Below are 22,998 nucleotides of genomic sequence, written 5' to 3'. Positions count from 1 at the left end.
GTTTATCTAACAAAATACTTCATCTAACCGGTCCTTTCACTATTTTATTGTGTGTGTGTGTGTATGTGTGTGGGGTGTGTGTGTATGTGTAAAAACACGAGTTCAAAAAGCAGGGGAAAAATAATTCCCTCTTGTCTCTGGTTTTATGTGTTGTTTTATTGCTTACTGTGAATCCCCTTATTTGTCTGCATGGAGAATGATGTTTGGTTCATGCTCAAGCTTGCTGTGTCTTGTCTTTAGCACAGGTTGGATCAGGGCTTAAATAGAAATTCTCTTTTAGCTTTTCCCTAATGTATAGTAATTGATACGGATGTTCAGGGTATTTACCTAAGACTGCAGTGGGATCAGAAGTATTTATAGACCTTTATCATCTTTGGAGAGTTTTTTTTTTTTTTTTCTGGATTATTTATGCTATGTGCTTTCAACACATAGAATGGGGTAAGCATTGCTAGGCCTCACACTTGCATAAACTACTCTACCACAAAAAGTACGTAGAACAACTGGATTGCCTAATGCCTCTATTGCCATAATGGTAATGTTCTTAAATGCCTAATTGCAGAACAAATTCATTTTATGTAACTCAGTGAGGAGTTAAGCAAATTAATTGTGAAGTGATGACCTGGCAGAATTAGCAGTTGTATGTATGGGCCCAGATTTCCTAGGACACTTAGTGTATTTTAAGCGAATTCTGTCAGTGTCCTAACAGACAAGGATAAACAAACTGGTATGCATGTGAATTATAAGAGGAAGGGTTTGATTGCAGCCTAAATTAAGAACAAAGTAGACAGGAATTGTAAGCAAGCAGTATTTGCTTGCTTATCTTGAAATGCTTTTGTTCTTAAGAACTGTTGTGTGAAGATGGAGAGAGAAATTGTGAGGTAATTTTGATTTCCAATGTTTTGGATTGGAAGGGACCTTCTAATTCCATCCTCTGTCACTTCCACCAGACCACGTTGTGCCAAGCCCCATCCAACCTGGCCTTGAACACTTCCAGGGATGGGACATCTGTAGCTTCTCTGGGCGACCTGTTCTGGTACCTTGCCTCCCTCTGAGTAAAGAATTTACTTCTGGTATCTCATCTATACCTACCTACCCTCATTTAGTTTAAAGCCATTCCCCCTTGTTCAATCACCACACTCGCGGACGAGGATTCCCTCCCCAGCTTTCCTGTAGCTCCCTTTGGATACTGTAAGGCCTCTGTAAGGTCTCCCCGGAGCCTTCTGTTCGCCAGTCTGAACAACCCTAACACTGTCAGCCTGTCTTCACAGGAGAGGTGCTCCAGCCCTCTGAGCATCCTCATGGTCCTCCTCTGGACTTGGCATAATACGTTCATGTCCTTGTTCTTCATATGTAGTCGTCAAGAAAATTTACCATCACCAACAACTAATAACATTATCCTCTTGATGTTTTTCTTTTCTGTACTGAGACGAAACAGAAGAACTATGGAGTGGAGGGAAGTGTAGTTGGGTAGAGTATCTGAAGGGACTTACAAATGTGAGAATCTTTAAAAGATGTTTGTATCGGAGTAAAAAGGAGCTACTAAAAAGTAAGACTTGGTAAATTGTTACAAGGGTAATGAGGATGCTGTCTTTATTTTTCTGAGGAAAAGAAAAAGGAATAGTTGTAGGCCTGTTTTGAACACAGTTACTGCACAATGGTTAGTGAGTGGAAAGTCTCAGACCTTTCTATATAACGAGATAAATGAAGAGATTTGTTGCATGCCTGTGTGAATGATGTGTATCTGTGCGTGCAAAGTGCACGCAGTATGGTGTGGCCATCTTGTCTTTGCTCTTCCTTTTTGAGGCTTGGCTAGGGGAGTGTAGGTAAAGCTAAAATGGTATTTGTCAGTAGTTGTTCAAAGATCCTTCTCTTTGCCAGCTGGAAACAGGTTCTGCGAGGGTTGAGTTACTTCAAAAGCAGAGAGAAAATGTCAGATTTAGAACAACTTTAAGGAACTTAATCAGATAAGCTTAAATCCCTGACAGATTTGTTTGTTGGAATTTCAGAGAACTTTATTTCTGTTCTTAGGTTATGTCCTTTCAGAAGTGAAATGTAATCGTACATAATAGCTCTTGAAGAAGTTTCTGTTGCATGAACCAAAGTAAGTCAGAGTATTTCTAATGGCTGTGCTGCTCTGAAGGCAGGGTTGTACAGAGTGCATAGTTCGGAGCACGAAGGAACAGGTTGTTTTAAGTGCACACTTGTACTACAAAGAAGGATGACAGTAAGAAATGAGTTCAAGATTACTCTGACCTACTCCTATTTCACAACAGGAAGAAATAGGCATCTTCATGTGGACTGCAGTCGCATTATTTCATTGTGAACTTTTGAAATTGGCCAAAAGAGTTCTTGACTTTCCTTCCTAGTGTTGCAGGAGGATGACATTTCAAGTAGTGGGAAAAAAATCTATCACTTTTACACAACTATTTTTTTATTTTATTTTTTTCCTGTCTGTCAACTGGTGATCCTTTTGTTCTTCTGCAGGAGACAGCTGGATGTACAGGCTTTGTGGTTTATCCTGCCTGCACTTAGATTATACTAGATCTGTTTTCTAAAGAGAGAAGTGATGGGATGTTTAAACCAGTCTGTGCTTCAGTTATGCAGTTAGCATGGTCACAGCTATAAGGAGTAGGTTTTGGAAGACTGGTAAGGTTCAGTATACCTGAAGAAGTCATGGCTGTCTGTGGTGGTGGTTGTTGTTTCACTGTATGATGGAGCATAACTCATGTCGTCTATTCTCTCTCAACTGAATTACTTATCTGGATATCCATTTTATAGCAGCTGTTCCTCAGGAACTTCAAATTTCTGCTTGTTTAGTAGACCCCAGAGTAGGGCATCTTCCTTTACACAAAAAGGAATCTTCAGACCAGATGGGAAATCTTCAGACTTCCCTCATCTTTATCCCTGGTTGTTTACCAGAAGAGGAGAGGGGAAAATCTCTTAAGAAGGAGGCATATAGCCACTAAGTGCCTGGCTTGTACTTCAGTACTCAAAACTGTTTTTTCAGACAGGCTTTGTGTGTAGGTACCACTTAGAAGGCAGCGTGCACAGAGTGCCTTGACTAGCAAAATATTGTATTGCATATGGTATTCAGAAGGCAAAAAGAAAGAAGAGATACAGAGATAGTTTGACTTTGTTCTAAACATAGAAAGCTTTTTGCATTGTCAGTGCATCATATTCTTCATAGGGTGGAGAATATCGCACTGAAAGGCCTCCTCTGTGTCTGGGGAGAAAACACCAGGAAATGCATTGTGACAGGCTTTTTATATAACTAAATTTCAATCTAGTTCGTGTCCTAAAATCTTACGTCTCATCCATTTTCAGTAGCCAAGAGAGGAACAGATCTTCAACTTCTGCATAAGGATAGCTCAGGAATAATTTTGTAATCACGAACTTTTAAATAGCAGTAAGGACATACTCTTTGGTTTGGGGTCTCACAGAACTTTCACAAGTGCTGTAGTAGTTGTGGAGTCAGTGATGGGACAGGATTCTTTTTAGTAATTTATTTTTCCATGATGTTTTAAAGTGTTTCTTACTGGCATTGCACTTCAACTTGAGGAAGCAGTCAGGATTTCGTCATGGCTTGACTGAATAATTTTTCTGTGCTTTTCTGTTTATCTTTTATGTGGTCATGGTGTACGAACCCATTTTGGAAGTGATGATCTGATTGCTTTCCACAAGTAGCAAATGCTATTTGACATAGGGAGAAAAGATGCTTCAAGAAAAGTCTTAATCTTAGTTCTTGTATCTTTAGTAGGTAAAAAACATGTTGTCTTCTCCCCTGCCTCAACCTACAGTTGTATAGCCAAAATAGCGAGGGGTTTTGTCTTGATGTCTACTGAGCAATAACTTCAATGGAATGGTGTAGGACGAATCTCAGAGTTGCGTTGTGCTGACTTGCTGGTTTTGTCCTTGGGATGTTTTATTTATTTTTTAAATCTCTTAATTCTTTTATTGCTTATTGAGTTTTTAAAAGACTTTGTTCTGTAAGCAGACAGAGCAGGACATGTCAATATTTGCCTGTGACCGCATCCTGCAAAAGAATGACTAGTTAGTCCTGTGGAGGCTTCTTTTTCTTAAGATGAGCTCAGCATTTTTTAATAACTCATACACTGAGTTATTAAGCTTTGTGATTTGATTGAGGGGGAGGGTGGGAGGAAGGAACCAAAACACCAAACACGTGAATGAACTGAAAATATCTAAGCAAATAGCAATTAAAACTTGGACAATAATTCTCAGTCATGAGGTATTGTCGGTGCTGTTTTCAGATGTGCAGAGAGAAAAGCTCTCAATTGTTCTTAAGTCAACTTGTAACTCAATCCACGTTTGTAGAGCTTGACAACAAAAGGCTTTTTGTTCACAGTTTGTATTCATCTAGGACATGCCAATTATTGAGGATAAATAGAACATAATGTATGAGCAGGCAACTATAACATGTTGCTCAATTCAGTGAGTTACCAGAAATCCATTATGTATATTAAAATCGTTGGAATTGCAGGTAGAAAGTACTCATTGGGGAATTTTGGATTTCTGCTCAAATGAGCATGATGTAACTACTTTGAAGAAGCCCATACTGTTGTATTTGATGTGGCAGCAAGAGGCGCAACCAGCGTACAGCTCTTGTAATATTAGTTGCAATCATCTGATTGAGGCAAAGCCAGTGGGTGCTTGACAAAGGAAGCAACAACCCCTCTTACTCCTGCTGTTCACAAATAAAGCATGCTTTGAAAAAGGAAAATGTTCTCCCTAATGTTTTGTTCAGTTCCATCAAGCATTGTTATCTGTGTATTGTTTGACCGTATGTGATTTAAACATCAACTGGGACTGACTTTCCCTGCCAGACCATTCAGCAACACGTAGTTTCTTACTGTTGGTGTGATACTTGTGCCTCCTGTGCTCTTTACAAGAATCAGCATGCTTTTTGTAGGATGTTACCCTAATCATGATGAATGAGCAGGAACACATATGAACCTGTAGAAAGTTTGGCATATTCAACTTTAATGGTGTTTTTCTTTTCATTGCACAGTGGGAACAAAAGCCTGGTAAGCAGGGACTGACCTGAAACAACAGAAAGAAATAACATTGGATAAAGCACTCTTCCCCGCCCCCTCTGCCCTTATCACTAAATCATGTTAACTCTGTGAGTTATGTTCTTGATTGACACAGATGTGTCCAAAGGGAAAGGTGTGATGGCTCCCAAACTATATGAAATGCATTTAAGAGGTGGGTGTGACTTGATAAGAGAGCACATCATTTTAAGTTTTTATCTTGGGAATTGTTTGTGGAGTATGGGACAGAAGCTTTGGGGTAGAGACTTCTTTGCATTTGAGAGATGTGTAAACTGACTTCCTTATAGAAAGATGTGCATGTGGGGAAAGCACTGAAAAAGGGTTGACCAAGAAATTAAGTTCATTTTAAATGCTATGTTCTTGCACTGGACATGGTTTTATACTTCTGTTATATTAAGTCTGTGTTCCTTTTCTGTCCTTTTTCAGGTAGCGGTGCTACAGCAGTTGTACAGGCTGCGCTATGCAAACCCAGGCAAGAACGTGTAGCAATAAAGAGGATCAACTTAGAAAAATGCCAAACCAGTATGGATGAGTTACTTGTAAGTAAATCAAAGGGAGAAATATCTACAGGGAGATGCTCCTCTGTTTTCATTTCAGTTTTTGCTTGGTTGGAGTGAGGGCAAAATTTTGTAGAGGATAATAGAAAAGGACCAGAAAATAACCTGAAAGAGGTGTGCCCTTTCTCTAAAATAAATTGTACTTATGTATGTTTTCTAACGCCACAAAAACAAGTACAAATTTGAATCATTTGGGATAAACCAACTGTTGGGAACTGTGGGAAGAACCTTTCCCCTTGCATTCTGGAGATGTGATTTCCAAGAGATTACTGTCTGGTTATCTCTTGTTCCTTAACACTGGAGAAAGATATTTTTTTCCTTTGGTTAAACAATGATCAAAAATGTGCAGGTAAAGTTTAGAAGGGTTTCTTAATGTCTAAAGCACCAAAAGTGGAAAAATGTAGTTGATGGAGTATTTTATGCTGTCTTCTGTGGGGAAAACTAAAAATGGCTACACTACCAGCTACACAAGGAAACTCTTGTTACAGCTAATAACACACATTTATCCGACAGGCCATAACAAACCATTTGAGGAATGCTATTTGTTTGGGTCACTGATCAGAGGAGGGAGGTACCTATAAGATGCCCTTTGTAAAAGGGACTGAAAGAGTTCTTCCTCCGCACTGGTTATGGTAATCCAAAGTCACAAAACTTGTTCATAAAGCAAACAGGCACTGTTGCTTTCTATTGCTCCTGGTCAGGTGCTTACAAGATAATTGCTTATTTATGTATAGGCAGCATAACAAGAACTGAAGGACAGAACCATTCTAAAAGTGAGAACACTTTCTTCTGTTCCACAGGTTATACTACTGCCTAGAGACTGTGGGCTTTTTCTAATGCAGAAATTCCTGCCTCTGAAGGAAATGATCTCCTCAGCAGGGAATTGCCAGTGCAAAAGATATCTTGAATTTGATACAGAGGGTATGGTCCATCCAGTTTTCTTCAGATAAAATGGCTTCTTTGCAGTGGAGGACCCAAAATGCTCTTCCCCTGGTGATCGATGGCATTTGCCTTCAGTTTGTGCAACAGTTTGTATGGGATGTTGTTGTGTTCTTAAAGAAGATTGGGGTAGTGAGAACACTTCTCTAAAACTAAAAATACTAATTAATATATTTAAAATGGTCAAACATTCATCTTATTCATCAGAATTTGAACTAATTATGGGAATTAAAAATTAAAGTCACAACAGATCAAAAAACCCACAAACTACAAAATGGCCAAAACTCTGCAAGAGATGCCCAGATTGTGCAGACAGATGACTACAGTTACTTACCAGATTGTATATAGTTACCTTGGCAAGTACTTGATTGTCCTTACTGTTGAGATGCCTCCACTGTCTGATACATGAGGCAATAGCTTTTGAACTTCTTGTCCCATACTGCTTTCCTTTGGTACAGACAACTGTCCATACCATCTTTATTATTATTTTTTTTTAATATAAGTTAGTTTCTGCTTTTCTGTGCTAAGATTTTTTTCTTTTATTTGTTAACCTGTTTTGAGCTTAACATAAATTCAGTCTTTCTCAATTCCTGATTAGAAGGTTAGGGAAAAAAGGCCATATGACTTCTTTTATACTTCTATATATTTCTACACACATGTGCATGCCTAAACATTCAAAATTATTTTTTCAGTGAAAGTATACTTATTCTGACTCTGTTGTAATAAAGACTTAAAATTTGCTTTTAAAAGAAAGATGCTATTCTGGAGAAGGAAACCATTTGCCTTCACAACTCTTGTTACACCTGTGCTAACATTTTTGTTTCCCTTGATTAAATATTTAAAATGTTCTGTTTTGTTGTTAACATTTTTGAGTCTGCTCAATTTTCAATCACTTGCTCTGATCAGTTTCTGTTAGTGTGGGGATACTTTAAAACTGCCCTCTGAACATGCTGTTTTGGAAAAATCCTGCTGATAAGTTTCTATGGATGGTGTGCAAAGGCCTCCCTCACATTCTCAGCTATGTGGCCTTCAGCGAAGTAGAAATTGCAGCAAATTGATGTCTACATAAACAGACTTAAGATTTGGGCCAGTGTCAATTAAAATAGAAAAGCAGTGGGGGAGGGGTTTAAATAATACTAACGTTACACACAAACTGCCCAACTCCTGAAATTCAATACTTGGTTTCCTGCAGAGTCCTGTGCTCTCACTATTGTGTGCTAAACGTAACTTAACCTCAGAAGCCAAGGAAGAAGTTCCTGTCCTTAGTATTGTTCTGACAGAATATATTCTCCCATCCCTTTAGCTCGTCTTAAAAAAAAAAACACAAACAAGCACCCCCCTAAAAAACAAACAAACACAAAAAAACCCTGCCAAACAATAAAAATAAAACAACAAAAAAAGCCCTCTGTAGAATGGCTTACTCTCAGCACTCTAGGAAAGATGAGAGTCTGGATAGCATGAAAATGCTGTTTTGTACTGCTTGTATGTTCATTATAGCAGTAAGCCTGCTGTGTGTTGTGTACTGGCTTTTAGATAGTAGCTAAGCTGTGCATATCATGAAGGGTAGCTTCTGAATCCATTACAAGGCTTAGCTGCTACAGTGGAGTACTGTCAGATCAATATGGAACTTGCAAAGCTGTTCAATAAAAGTGAAATGAAGCCTTCTACCAAAAGGCCCTGACAGAGCCGTTTCCAGGTAACTGTCTCGTTCACCAAGAAATTTGAGTACATTTTTCTAGAATGTTTGAAGTTCTGGTCTGATAGTCCTTTGAGGTAGGCTGTGTGGAGGAGCCCCTCACACAGTATGTCCAGTTCCTCAAAGTGGTTGTGTCCCATGTGCCTGTGTCCCTCAGGAAACACCCACAGAACGGTCACCTGCCGGCTTACTTGGAGCTGAACCCAGGTCCTGTGAATGCTGCAGCTTAGCACTGAAAGTAGTTGTCTTGCAGTTGTTTATTGCTGCGTCACCCACCTGCCCTTAGGCTGACATATTTTTGTGCAGCTGATCAGTGAAACTGGATCAGAAATAACCTGGCTGAAAATAAGTTAGCTTTTAACCTGGACATGTTTGCTGATGCAGTTCACACACACCACAGGGGAGGGAGAAGCAGGGGGATGAGGGCAAGACTTGAAATTTTAAATGCCACTATGGCTTTGGTGCTGCCAAATGTCTACAGTGATGTGAATATGAAGACAGCTTCTGAGCATTCACCTGGATGCTATGCTACAAATTCTTCCTTAGACTGTATATTTTAATTGTTTCTTACCTGTGTGTCATGGGCCTCAGCCAAATAAGTGAAGTTTATAGAGGCTTACTGCATGGGATAAGGGCTATTCAGAATTAAACATCTGAAATTAACATTTTCCCTATTAAAAGTTATTCCCTTATTTCTCATGGTGTGATTTCTACTTTGTTCTGTAAAGACTTGTTTGGAAGAAATCACCAAAGCTGAGACACAAGATACCTTTGGCCATGGTTACTGTGATAGCTCAGTTTTTGCCACCAGTTGTTGCAGACAGCCAAAACATTTGAAGCATTTTTGGGTTAAATTGGGAAGCTTATTACAGATGATTATTTATACTTCTGCAGTTTTCATGCACTAATAAAACAGTTAAGATGTGTTTTCGTCCAGTAGTGGCAAGCAGACTTCATGAGCAATCATTATATTACCAGCATAGGAAAGCAATAAGCCAGTAGAAGGTATGAAATAGTCACGGAATGGGAGAGTTAAGGTAAGAATTTGGTATGCATAGTTGAATTAAGAACCTGAGGCAGAGACAATGATTTGGCTTTGCTTTAAGATCTACTGGGAAAGGAAAATGTGCCCCACATAGATTTCTTCTCTTTTGTTTGCTGCCTATTGAATCCCAGAAAACAAACAAAAATTCACCCAAAACACGGTGTTGTAATTTGCTCAGTTAGGCTCATTGCGTGGTTATGCAGACGTTCATCTTTCTGTGGTTCAGGGCTGAGAAGTTATCTGGGGAGGAGGACTTGACAACATTACTAGCTGAAATGTATGGCAGACTACAGCCTGACTTAATTGCCAACAGGCATGAGATTAAATCAGTTTTTAATAGCATAATTAACATTTTATTGTAAAGAGATTGTGATCTTGAACACTGCCTTCCCTTCCTCCCCCCAAAGTCTATAAAATTGTCGCTGAAATGAGGCTGAAAGTTGAAAACTGCCTCTGTGGTAGCTGTAATCCACCTAATTGGGACTGCCATAGTGCCTGCCTTGAGTGAGTACTGGTGAATCGGTGTAGCATGGGTCCACCAGAAAGCAGTGGCTTTTCGGGGATGGATTGGCTCCTGGAATGGCTCTCCCTCCAGGAGCACATCTGGTGTCAGGGATGGTTCAGGGCTGTGTGGCCAGACGCAGAAAGGAAGAAGGAGGTAGGGCTGTTGGAGCTTAAGCTGCTGTGATGCCAAACACTCAAATACAAAGGAGGTTTAAAGGCATTGGGGTTTGGCAGAACAACAAGAACAGCCAGAAAGGTGTAACAGAACGGTTAAGTGACAGATTAACTAGAGAAGGGCTCTCTACTTGAAAAGAAGAGACAAGGTTGTCATTCTTTATGTGTACAGCTGTATTGTAGATTGTGTTACTTGGTAATGCTGCATCATCATGCATCTGTTGGTGATTGTGTGCTCCTTTGCTCAGTTGTTTCCTCAGGCTTTCAGTCAGTAACATTGCTTTTTCCTATTCTACTGCTGTTTGCTTACATGACTGTGGTCCATCTGTCCATCTCACAGTAAATAGAGCCAGTGTAGATGTGTATTTTGTCCTACCACTTCCTTCCTTCTTTCCCTCCTGCTCCCATTGTATTTTCATATCCCTTTTGAACAGGAAAGGCAATAGGTTTTAATCTCTCCTTGTGTTCTGCTGTCCAGTCTATTCCCGCACCTTCAGCTCTTGGAGTGGGCTTATTCTTCACTGCTCATTCTGGGACTTTAAACATAATTTCTCAGCTGATATCAGAAGAAAACTGATGCAGTTATGCCTGTATCTCCTGGCCAAGCATCCTTCATGTTCTTTGCAATAATGTATTGTCTTGAATGTAGATCTATAGGTAAAATTGAAACGTTTTCATGCCTTGAGGCATATTCTTTGCATATTTCAGTTTTGTTACAGTATTTCACTTTGGAATTAAACTTGCACTTTACACAAGCAGAACTGATAGCTGGCCATGTTATGTTGGACTTTGTATTTCTTACAGAAAGAAATTCAAGCAATGAGTCAATGCAATCACCCCAATGTGGTGACCTATTACACATCTTTTGTGGTGAAGGATGAGCTTTGGCTGGTTATGAAGCTGTTAAGTGGGGGTAAGTTACTGGTTTTACTTGTTTAGCTGCAAGGAAATTGCATGAATTTTCTAATGTGTGGTTTGTGAGTTAATTGACCTAAACCAAGTAAGGAGAAGGCAAGAGAGACGTTATAGGATGAATCTTGAGGACCTAGACATGCTAAATGTTATAACAGCAATGTACAAGCTTAAAAAGTCTACATATCTATATCGATAATACATACTAGGAATTACTGAAATAAATTATGTTAATCTAATTGCTGTTATTTTTTATTCTAAATCACTATGTTAAAGTTTGCTAAGGCTGTGTAGGGGAAATTAATGATGAGAATTAAGTGATACCTGTCAATGTGGCCTTTTTTTGAGTTACAAATCCCTTCTATTTTTGTAAAGATTTTTTATTTGGTATTTCTCATTTCTTATCCAAGGAATATTCTTCCCTAGGACAGGTCTTATAAATATCACATCCTTTTTGTTGCTTAAGCTAACTGAACACCCTTTACAGTTATTCTGGTGATAGTTAATGGTACAGAAATGGTATGTGGTTCTGGAAGAAGAAAAGGATTAAATTGAATAGGCTTTTGGCTTAGACAAGTGAGGCCCTGATGTACTGTGAAGTGTTGAAAAATACTTGGACAGGAAGAAGATACTTAAATTAAATTCCTTGAGATTAGTAGTAACTGAAGTTCAGTGTCAAACCGCAAGTCACTAGGAATATAGTCATCATTTGTGTGCAAAGAATATCTCCTAGTCTTGCAGCTATAATTTAAGGTGGGTAATAAAAACATGTTTGGTGTGCTTGTTGTCTAAATCTGGATTAGTCTTGAATTTTTAGTTTACCAAGTGGGTCTTCCTAATGGATCATTGTTACGGTATGCTTGATAAAATCCATTCCTTTGTTTCTCATTTGAATGAGGTAATAGTTTGCTTTATTCTGAGAGCTCATTAGCTGAAGATATAAATTGCAGTAACAAGGGAAGAATGATGAAATAACTTTCAAGACTACAATATGATAACGCTGTATATATTTTTTCTTTTTTTCTTTCTTCCCTGGATCTATAATATAGGTTCAATGCTTGATATAATAAAGTATATTGTCAATAGAGGTGAGCACAAAAATGGTGTCCTTGAAGAACCCATAATAGCAACAATTCTTAAAGAAGTTTTGGAAGGTTTAGACTATCTACACAGGAATGGACAAATTCACAGGTAGGAGCATGTATACAGTGAAAGCATTTTCTAAGTTGCATGTGTAGGGTGTTGATACTGGTCAGCTGCAGTTGCTTTGTTAAGCAAATTGTATTGCCTATTTCACATACGGTAAATGTGATCAGTAATTTTTAAATCAGATTGCTCAGGCAGATGCTGTAATCTTCACTGTGGTTTGTCACTTTGTACTTGTTTAGTCTTTATTCTGTCTGTCCCTTTTATAGCCAAGATAGGCCTGTGCTGCACTAAGTCTGCCAAAACTGTGGTCTATACTTCTGTAACTGCTGGTACTCCTTATATTTAATCTGACTTTAGTTTGCAGTGTGGTCTGTGGCTTATACATGTGTTTGTGTTTGTATTGCACAGTAAACACATTATCTTAGGCACTTGGGCACTGCTGCATAAATGTGGAATGTATTTCTTCCTGATAATTAGTAGTGTCTAATACAATTCTACAGATGTCTCTATATGACTATACATAAAGCCAAGTCTGATATTATGGATCTGCATCTTGATGTATACGTATCTGTGATTATTATGTTCTGTATGTTCTCTATGCTGGCTACCTTGGTATAAATTGTGTAGACCCCCCAGTGTGGTCTATACATACCTGTTGTAGTGATCAGGAGGTTGCTTCCACTGTTTGGAAATTGGAAGTGCTGTACTTTGACCTCCCTAATTAATTTTACTGAGGTGAATTTGCCTTTTAAGAAAGGTGCCAAGAAGGGGCTCTGTTTCTAGCATTGGTCTTTATGATAGAGTGTTATCACAAAAAATTCAGTGTAGACAGAACTGATAATGGTGGTGGCAGGGATATAACACAGTAATGGCTCTTTCTGTGTACTACTAACGTCTCATCTTAGAAATGAACTGCCTTTGATGTAAATCAAGAACTGTTTCCTCGTTTTGCAGAGAGGAAATTGAGATAAATGGAGAAATAAAGAACAGTTAACTTGACTTCTGGTCTGGAATTCCAAAGATCTGACACAAAACTTAATTTGTAGTCTTCTATTACACTGATACGGCTGCAGATGGAACATTCATTAGCTTTTAGGGATAACAGGACCCTTTCAGGTCAGATTTGGGAATTCCCCTTGTATCTTTTTAAAGGAGCTTAAGGATAAAGCTCCTTATTACACATAAGATTTCTCCTTCTTATAATACCTAATTTATAAACAGTAATACACAGAAGTCCTGTTCAAAAGAATACAATGTGCGTTCCTTTTCTCTATGTATGTTGCAGGTGAAAGCTGCGGTTTGGGGAACACTGTATTAAACAGTATTTTCCTGTTGGAAATGTTTCAAAAATGAAGGGATTTTGTTGTTCTAGTGTACTCTCCTTTATGTATAAGGAAGCAGGTTATGTTAGTTTTCAACAACAAAGTGTTAATTTCTTTCAGTAAATCCTGGAAAGGTTTGCTGAAATTGTTAATGTTTATGGCATTTTCTGTATGAAAGATTTATCTATCTTTTGCATTAAGAATGGGATGTACATTTCTATTTTAGAAAGTATTTTTTAAATGTTATCTATGAGTAGTGTGTTACATGGATAGGTAGTTGACATTTAAGTGCGCATATTTTTGACAGATTCAGTTTCAAGTAACTTTTAATCCAAGTACACTATAAAAACACGGTTACTATTTCAGAGCTTTAATAACTTAATTGGGTAGAAATCTGCACTATATTTACCATTCGATCTTTCAGGAGATCAAAGAAGACAACTTTTTTCACTTTTTTTATTAGTGGTGCATTTCAATGTGAGAAATTGTTAACTCTTGCCATAAAGCTCTGAAACCATTTGTGAAGTTACATCTATAAAAGGAGGTAAAACAGTTGGACCTAAATATTTATTCTAAAAATGTATCCTTGAATTCTACTCAACTTATGCCAAGGCCAATTTGTGTGGCTGTACACAAAGATAAAGCTTGAGTTTATTCTGCACTATGTTTTATTGTAATACTTCAATTCCTCTTTCTGCCTTTTAAATTGTCAAATACCATCTTGTGAAACTATGTAATATGAAGATGTGCTTTTTTTTCTTCATAAAATGTAAGTTAATGTATTTTCTTACATCTTACATAAAAGTAACTTCTTATTTGTATGTTATAGAGATTTGAAGGCTGGCAACATTCTTCTGGGTGAAGATGGCTCTGTACAAATAGCAGGTAATGGCAGTGATTAAAAAAAAAGTAATGGCTAAATAAAAGAACAAGGAATATGAGGCTTGCTGAAGGACAATAGATAAGAGTTTTCCTATTGGCTTTTAACTGGAGAGTTGTAGCTGTAGGTGGTCCAGTTTTAGGATGTTTGGTTAATGATACATGACTTTAAAATTTACTCAGTATTTTTGTGTCCAAAGGCTGATATTCTTCCTTGTAAAATGTTTTTGCCTTGACAAAGTAAAATCTCCTTTCATCTTTGAAGAATAGGTACCTGATTTGTAACGTGAATTTTACCTTCTGGCTTCTTATTTGCAAAAAGTACTTTTAGGTCTTCCCCTTGTGACTGCTCGTTATTCTGCACCCCAAGTTTCTCTTATGAAAGAGACTTGACTTTTATGAGTTGACTTCACTTCTACTGTATGAAACCTTTGCTTTGTTACTGGTAGTTCAATTGGTTATAACTTTTTTTTTTTTTTTTCCCCAGATTTTGGTGTTAGTGCTTTTTTAGCTACAGGAGGCGATGTGACTCGTAACAAAGTAAGGAAAACATTTGTTGGTACTCCATGTTGGATGGCCCCTGAAGTGATGGAGCAGGTATTACAAATGTTTAAAAATAAAAATAAAATATTTAATTTTTATAACTTGAGAAATGACTATCTTGTTTTTTCTTGCTCTATTCCAGGTGCGAGGTTATGACTTCAAGGCTGATATGTGGAGTTTTGGGATAACAGCCATTGAGTTAGCAACAGGAGCAGCACCTTATCACAAATATCCTCCTATGAAAGTAACTGTCACTTTATATTAGTGCCAAAGGGTTCTAGAAATCAGTTTGTTCTGTCTTTAAACTTCTTTGGTTATTGCAATTTTTTTTTTCTATTGACAAATGGCTACAGGTAGAGCAACTTTGTGGATGCTGAATGTGGGTGGTGGTGGTGATGGTGTGTAGGCAGCTGTGTGAGAGCACCGACGTGCAAGGCACAGACTTATGAAACTGGGCTTTTGGGCCTTTCTTACTAGCATTTAAGATGGGTTGCTTCATTCACTTTTGAGGAAATAAAAAGAATAAACATGACACTTCTGTTGAAGGTAGAAAAGTATGTAGTATATTCTTTGTGATTTCTTCTGTCTTTCTGATTATGTTTTTGTGCCTATTGGCTTTTCAAATAGGGTGATGTAGAGGTTTTCTGAAAAAGTGTCTCCTCAATTTGGACATTTTTAAAGTGATTTAACACTTAAGAAGTGTTAAGACTTTACTGTATCCCTCTTGAGAGAGAATAGTGCTGGGTCATTAATTCTGATAAAATAATGGAAGTAACAGAGTTTTCTGGAAATGAGTTTTGTGCCTCCTCTTGAAGAAGAGTGTAGCCTATTAGGGAAGCGTGCTGGGAGAAAGGGGGGAAGCTTGTGGCTGATGTTTATTTTTCCTAGAGTAGTTAAAAAAATTAAAAGTTCACAACTAGGAAGATACACCATCCTATATAGTGTTAAGATGCTTAAATTTATAGCAACTGTTGTACACAGTAGTATTTCTGAAAAGGTGTAGAATGGTGTCTAACATAGCTGATAAAGGAATAATTGTTTTTTTATTATTTTTATAACATCCTAGAAAAATATATTTCATTATTCAGGCATGAAATCTGCATTTATGTCTGAAATACTGTAAATGTTGCAGTGTTGCACCACAGTGTTTTGTATTTTTTTGATCTGTGCAGTAGAAATGTCAATTGCAGCAACCTTGCTTACTATTCCTCTTTTTCTGTTTCACTCGTATGTGTTCACATTATTCTCACAAGTCCACACTGCAGGGATGCAACACCTGGGCACAACATTTTAAGTATTCTGACCACTTGTTCTCATCTATTTGGGGAATTTTAAAGTGGTGTATATATCTTTTATTTTTAATGTATTTTTTTTATCAGTTACACTGTTTGTTGTTCTGAGGACTGTATAGAAATGCTGTTGTGATGGTCAGCACTACTTTGTTTTAGTAGTAAATCAAGATATCTAAATATCTGAAGAATATTTCTTCTTTTAATTTCTGCATGTTTTGAATTGGTTTTGCTTACAGTACCTTTTCCTGGGTTTTACTGTAGGTGTTAATGCTGACATTGCAAAATGATCCTCCTACTTTAGAGACAGGTGTAGAGGACAAAGAGATGATGAAAAAGTATGGCAAATCCTTTAGAAAATTGATTTCATTATGCCTTCAAAAAGATCCTTCCAAAAGGTAAGTCATTATTTCCACACACCGTGGAATTACATTTTTTAAATGTACAGACTATTTAGGGTTCCAGTATTTAAACATCATTTTTAAGCATATGATTTGTGTTTTGTAATACGAACCTTCAGTATCTTCATATGGGGAGAAGAAATTGCCTCTGAATTGTCACTTATGCTTTATTCTATCTTTTTAACCTAATTTGATTATATTTAAATACGCTGTTCTCATCAAACAAAATTCTTGCTGTATATCTTAATTTCTCATTGGAGGCAAGATATAAATTTTTGTTTTCCATAATCTAACAAGACTGTTCAAGTTGATCAAACAGAGCTATTGATACCCAAACACTATGACCTCTTGGCCTTTACAATAATAATTAAAAAAAAAAAAATCTTGAGCTTTGTATTGTCTTTTAACTTTAATATCTCCAGAGAAAATTACTTATTAAGAGATATTTTTGTAATCTGAAGTGGGATGCTCTGAGCTTGTTCAGAGATCCTTGTATTACTGTAGGCGATTCTCTTTGTGTTTTGATTCTTCTTGCTGTATTTTTTGAATGGGGTAGCCAAGATGATGAAAATGTTAAACATTTATTTCAGAATTATTGCTGAAGTTTCCAGTTCCCAGAGGAATTCATTTATTTATTCTTTATTCGTTTTTATGCAGACCAAGTTTTGTAGGTGTCTTGCTGAAGAGGTGGAGGAGGCACATTCTAATTCACATTATTTCCTGAGGGTGTTCAATATAGCACTTTTCTAAAACATTCACAGCTGACATTTCTGGGGGAAAAAAAAAAAAAGATTATGGTCTGAAAGAGCCATTCTGACTGAGTAGTGTGATTAGGTCTATTATGGTATGTTCTTCATTTGCTGATGTTCCACTAGCATTAAGTCCAAGGTATGAAGCAAGTCAAATTTCAAGGATAACAGCAATACTGGAAGTAACACTAGACATATATAATTAAGAAAAAAAAAATAACTGCATGTTAAGATATTTATTCTTGAAATCCTTTAAATTCTGCTGTGACTGAAAGGTCATTTCAGATTCCTCAGTTCCTTCCAGTTGGTGGTCTTAGTATCAAGTCCTAATACTTTAAGCTTAGCACTGCAATTTGCTGGCTGCTTATGGATCAGAATGAAACATTCTGGCAAATCAAGTATAATCTTTGTCCAGAGAAGTGGATGCTCCCTCTTTGGAAATGTTCAAGGTCATAAGCAACCTGATCTAGTGGAAGGTATCCCCTGTCCATGCCAGTGGCTTTGGAACTAGATGAACTTTAAAAGTCCCTTCCAACCCAAACCATTCTATGATTCTCTTCTCTGAAGTTTCTTTTAAGTGTCCTATGTTCAGCAATTTTCGGGGAAAGATTAAATGAATAGGAAAACACAAGTATAAAATTAAAATGGCTTTCCTCCTCTCCTTGAATATACAATGCTAAGAGTTACCTGATACCAGTGTTGAAACAGTAGTGTTCTAACACATACAGTATTTTCATGGTCTAGATTGATCTGAACTGAACAACTAGCCCAGCATATAGGTGATGAGATCTACATGCCAGTTACTCTTAACTTGATAGAGAGCGTCCTTATATTGTAGGGTTATTGGTACATTTTATTTCTGCACAGTTGGAAGTTAGTTTTGCATTAGAGATACTTCCATAGTCATTGTGTAGGAGACTGCTTTTTCTGGCAAATTCTGTGACTGGCATTGCACTGTTGTCTCTCAGGCCATGATGTTTTTCTTTTGGGCTTCTGTATGTGAGTATTTCTCTCCTCAGTGAAAAGTATGTAGGTTACAGTCCTCGGCTGTAATTCACTCCTAAGTGTGTGTGGCTAACACGCCAAGAAAGCACTTTCAGATCTGTTCAGAAGTGTCTGGTATAAATAATGGTGGAGCAATGAACACTAGTTTGGATAAGACTTTACCAAGAATCTGGCTCTTAAAAGTGCATATCCCTGTTGAGAGAGAATAGTGCTGGGTCACAAAGATTTGTTTTAAAGTTTAAACTTGATTTGAGATTGAACTTGAAAACTCAATGTAGAAACTGATTTTTAAAAGGTTCTCCTTCCATTTTGCCCTTCCAAGGTTTGTGTGAATTACAGCTAAGATTGGTGGTTTTCACAGTGTCACCACTAAGAACTCCATTATTTTAGAGTCTGGTGCTTTGGAGTGGGAGAAAAATAAGTGCTCTGTGGAACTACTGTCTTATGTCTAAATTGAAAGCTTTTTGTTGATGACAGGAGTAGTTTCATTATTTCTAGCAGGAGCGAGCTGGGATACATTCCTGTTTTTCTTCACTTCCTCTTCAGATGTGTCCTCAGAGAAATTAACTAGTTCAGATTTTTTGTTCTTTTATTTTTCCATATGGAAACTTTCCACTGTCTTATCAAATCTAAGCTGTATCCACTCTATTGCTGTAATTCAAATGAAAAACCACAGCAGATGTTGCTTCTGTTCATTTGGAAATTAGGAATCTCGGAGATTCCAGCTCCCCTAGATTTAGCCATATTGAAATCAGCATTGGGTAGGGGCCTCAGTTCCTAATAGAAAGAATTAAAACAAAACAAAACAACACCTTAAGGATTTTATTTCATCCCAAGAGATGCTTTTCTTTCTCTCCAGAGTCTGCTTCAGTACCACAGTGTGGCTTTGTTTGGATGTGTAGCTTTATATCCCTGAAGCTAGGGGGACAAATCCCTTTATTGGAATCATTTCAGTATCTGTAAGATTATGAAAATCTGTTGGAAACTTCAAAAATATAAACTTGAAGGTGATTGGAAAAAATAGACTTGAACAGAACTGCAAGTAAGCGTGAAATGTGTAGGTTTTGACCTTACAACTATTGAATTGGTATTTGTTTAGTTGGGTGAAGCTCCTCATGGTTCTTTGGTTTTTGCATCAAATTAATAGTGTCAGTATTGTTTCTTGTGAATACCTGCTTGCATCACTGAAGAAAGAAGGCAATTAGCAAATATGATGTTACTGTTTGGAAAATGGAATTAACCTTTAATTGCTGTGGAGGAAAGTTTAGTTGCATTCATGGTGTCACTTGGGGAAGCATGTTTTACTTGACTTTTTCTTTTTTGTCCTTTTGTATTAAGGGTAAAATATATTTGCATTGAAAGAAAGAAAAATGTACAACTTAGTGATTTTTTGTGTGGTGGTGGTGTTTTTTTTTTTTGTATCTTTGCCATAGGGAAACATTTTTTTCATGTGTGGTAAGTATGTATGAATTAATTCAGTAGTTATTGCCATTCATTTCCCCATTCATACAGTACTAATTCAAAAGTATTAGAGACGTACCATTTAACTAACGTCCTGTACTGTATTCACTGAGAGGGGTCTTTGTTTTCTGTTCTAATTTATTATTGATCTTTCAGGCCCACAGCAGCAGAACTTTTAAAATGCAAATTTTTCCAGAAAGCCAAGGTAAAATGTTTAACCCTACAAGTAAATTTTGCTCTGCCTTAAAATCTACATGATTTTTCTTCTTCCCATGTATTGGTTTTTAACTTATGAAATGTTGGTTTTGCAGAATAGAGAATATCTGATTGAAAAGCTTCTCACTAGAACACCTAATATAGCACAAAGAGCAAAAAAGGTGAGTGTATTCACCTCTTTCTTGACTTGTATGCAAGGAAAGGCGGGGACTGTTTAATTCTCTTAAATTTTAATTGACTTGACTGAGCTGTTCTCTTATGCACTCCTTTATAGCCTTCTCAGGGTAGCCTTTGGGCATTTTGACTTTCTTGCTGGCCTTGTCAAAGTGATGCATGGTACATATCATTGTATGTGATATGATTATTTTTCCTCAGTCCCTTTTGGAAACTTATAGGTGAAATGGTTGTGCAAACGAAAAGTGGCAGATCTGCATGCATATACATGTAGGTTCATAAGCTGCATAACTAACTTGTATCTTTGATTATCTAAGGAAAAGCTAAAGGTACTGAAGTAGTAATTACTGACGACTAGCTCATTCTCTGGGTTATTTTAAACATTGAGTATTTAAAATGTGTAGAAGTCAGGGTCAAACTCTACAAGAGGGCTCCTGAGTTACTTGGACCTGTAAAGCCTTATTCCAAAATGTATGGAGTTAAACCATTACCTTAATTATTAACAATATTATTGATATTATTAATTAATAGTAATTATTAATTATTATCTTGAACTAATTATTATTAGTTATCCCACTACTATGGCATATGCTGATATTTCTGTGGTATCTTTGGCACTTGTTTAAAGGAGTTTACCAGGTGAGGTGCAGCAGAACTAAAAAATTCTTAACAGGTAAATATTTTAAAACTTAAATAATGAAGCAAGCTACTGTTCATAAGAGCTACTAGACAGGAATGAATGTAGACTCCTGCTTTGTAGTCTATGAGAAGTTAAACTTAATTCCAAACAAACTCACAATATAGGTTCAGTATGAGTAAGCTGCTCAGATTGCTAAACCTCTGCAGGTATCAAGACAAAGTGCTCAGTCTAACTTTCTCAAAGTCATCTTTCTGAGAAGATGTTTGAAGGAGGGTGTTTCCAGGAAAGAACTGTTGCAGCCTTTCGTGACACACCAGTTCCAGGGTTATTGGACATCTGTAGAACTTCTTATGTGTTCTTAGCAGTGAACTGAACTGATGCTTGTAACATTTTGTTGTCTTTGTGAATGTTTCATCTAATTGTTTCTATAGCTGGTGTTCTGTGATAGGAAGAGGCTGTCAGTGGGTTCAGTATAGTATGAGTTCTTTCTAATTCTTCTCTTAGGTAGAAGCAATTTGGGAAATCAGTGGCAACGGTTGGACTTTGAGAGGCTGGAAAACAAAGCTGGAAAGAGAGGGCTTCTTGTAGTGTAGGGGTAGTAGTAGCTTGTTGAGCTGTGCACTATCTGCAAAATGCAAAGTTCAGCTGTTTGGCCATGTGGTGGCAGCAATGCCCACATAAAAATTGCCCTAACTGGAGAGAGAAAAATAAGTAGAGAGAGCATTTTTTCATTTTCCTTCTTGGGCATTGTAGGAGTAATTTAGGCATGCTCTAGTACTAACTCTGTTTCCAACAGAGCATGGACCTCATAGAATTTCTCTCAGTTGAGTCCTCAGGTCAGCTATAGGAGCTGCATGTTAACTCATATATACCCATGTACATATACTGATTTTTTTAAGTTAGCATCTGGAATTGCAAAATGAATTCATAGTAGCTTCCCTTGTGCCATCAGCAACAGCTTGTTGAATGTTTTTTGTACAACTCTTCTTAATTTGGAGGAGAAGTGATTCTTAATAAGTAAAAGCTGAATGATGCTAGAGTAATAAATTATAGGTCTTTCAATTGCAGCATAAAATAATAAAAAAAAAGGTTTTAGCTTGTGAAAATACTAAATTATTTACATTTTACAATATTAAAATTCATTAGGAATTTAAAATTTAATTCACTTACAACTTTGCATGTAGCTGCTGTTTTAAGATACTATAAAATATAAATGTATTTTAATATTAAAACTGTGTGTTTTGGTTTTTTTTCTTTGTTTAAATAAAAAAGCTTTAAGCAGAGTTTGGTTGCTCTAACATTCATGTAACATGTAAAATGTCTAAGAGGTCACCCTTGGAAAGAACAACCCTTGTAATGGAAAAAAGAATGTCTCTGGGTAAGAGATAGGAAGGAACTGGTGTCATCACTGTTTCAATTATCTTCTGTAGCACTGGGTAAGAAATGCCTGTAACTAATGATCTACAGTACCACTGTCGGTGCAGGTATTTGATCTGCCCTGTAGTAATTTATTTTTTCTTGCACTTACTGCACGTACAGTTACTTTGCTTTGTTGCTCAGAACTCCAGCCTCAGTGTAGTTTTAACTTTAAATTCTTTTCTCTTGACATAGTATTCTCATGTTTTGCTAATGTATTTACAACTTACTTTTGGTGGCAGTTTTGACTAAATATGAATACAGGCCTGTTTGTGAAATCACAGGTACACATGGTCTTGTATGTGTGAGGAAAACATTCAAGCCTGTAAAGATGCTTCCTATTATAAAAAACAAATGGATAAGATTCAACAAGTCTTACAGCTTGGGTTGAAACTACTGTGTTGTAAACTACATTGTTGTGCATGTATTACCCATGTGCCTTTGTTTGTTTTTAATTGTGTTAATCTTGAAATGATGCCTCTTCTTGGTACTTCAGGTAATCAAGGATAACGTTAAAACACTTCTAGAATTGACTGGCCCAGGAGGAACGTATCTTGCCTGTTTATGTGCAGAACCTGCTTAAATGCATATCAGTACCGATCTACAAGAACAGGTGTTACGCTATGCAACTTGGCCATTTAGGGTTTTGTTAATGTTACTACTCAGTTGGGAGACCATTGCTGGTGTCTAGAAAAACTGGAGAAATGGCTGCTCCAAACGCAGTGCGGTCTGACAAGCAGGGGACAGCTCTCCAAGGCCACACTTTTGTTGCTGATTGAAATGTGGGAGGCCTGACTGAAGCTTCTTGCTTGTTGGATGGTGTTATGGTAGAGAAGCCTGTCCTGTCCTGCTTAGATC

General features: G+C 37.2%; 1 protein-coding gene across 12 annotated transcripts in view; it reads left to right on the top strand.

Annotated features, from left to right (window-relative positions):
* The window catches only part of STK39 (serine/threonine kinase 39), a 128,813-nt gene that overhangs the window by 50,067 nt on the left and 55,748 nt on the right, over positions 1–22,998 (top strand). For 7 of the 12 annotated variants that reach the window (XM_038182287.2, XM_038182285.2, XM_038182286.2 and 4 more), the window contains 11 exons: positions 5,027–5,042; positions 5,167–5,223; positions 5,496–5,608; positions 10,789–10,897; positions 11,946–12,087; positions 14,197–14,252; positions 14,734–14,843; positions 14,932–15,033; positions 16,343–16,476; positions 19,851–19,899; positions 20,006–20,071. In XM_038182287.2, coding sequence (XP_038038215.1) covers positions 5,027–5,042; positions 5,167–5,223; positions 5,496–5,608; positions 10,789–10,897; positions 11,946–12,087; positions 14,197–14,252; positions 14,734–14,843; positions 14,932–15,033; positions 16,343–16,476; positions 19,851–19,899; positions 20,006–20,071 — 954 coding nt within the window. Of the gene's footprint in view, positions 1–5,026; positions 5,224–5,495; positions 5,609–6,426; positions 6,548–10,788; positions 10,898–11,945; positions 12,088–14,196; positions 14,253–14,733; positions 14,844–14,931; positions 15,034–16,342; positions 16,477–19,850; positions 19,900–20,005; positions 20,072–22,998 lie in introns of all 12 variants that reach the window. The other 5 variants (XM_013098937.4, XM_038182288.2, XM_027461880.3 and 2 more) reach the window with 3 other exon arrangements.

This window comes from Anas platyrhynchos, chromosome 7 (genome assembly GCF_047663525.1).
Source record: "Anas platyrhynchos isolate ZD024472 breed Pekin duck chromosome 7, IASCAAS_PekinDuck_T2T, whole genome shotgun sequence".
Taxonomy (NCBI): domain Eukaryota; kingdom Metazoa; phylum Chordata; class Aves; order Anseriformes; family Anatidae; genus Anas; species Anas platyrhynchos.
Note: the sequence above shows the minus strand (reverse complement) of the source record. Positions and strands in the feature narration are given on the sequence as shown.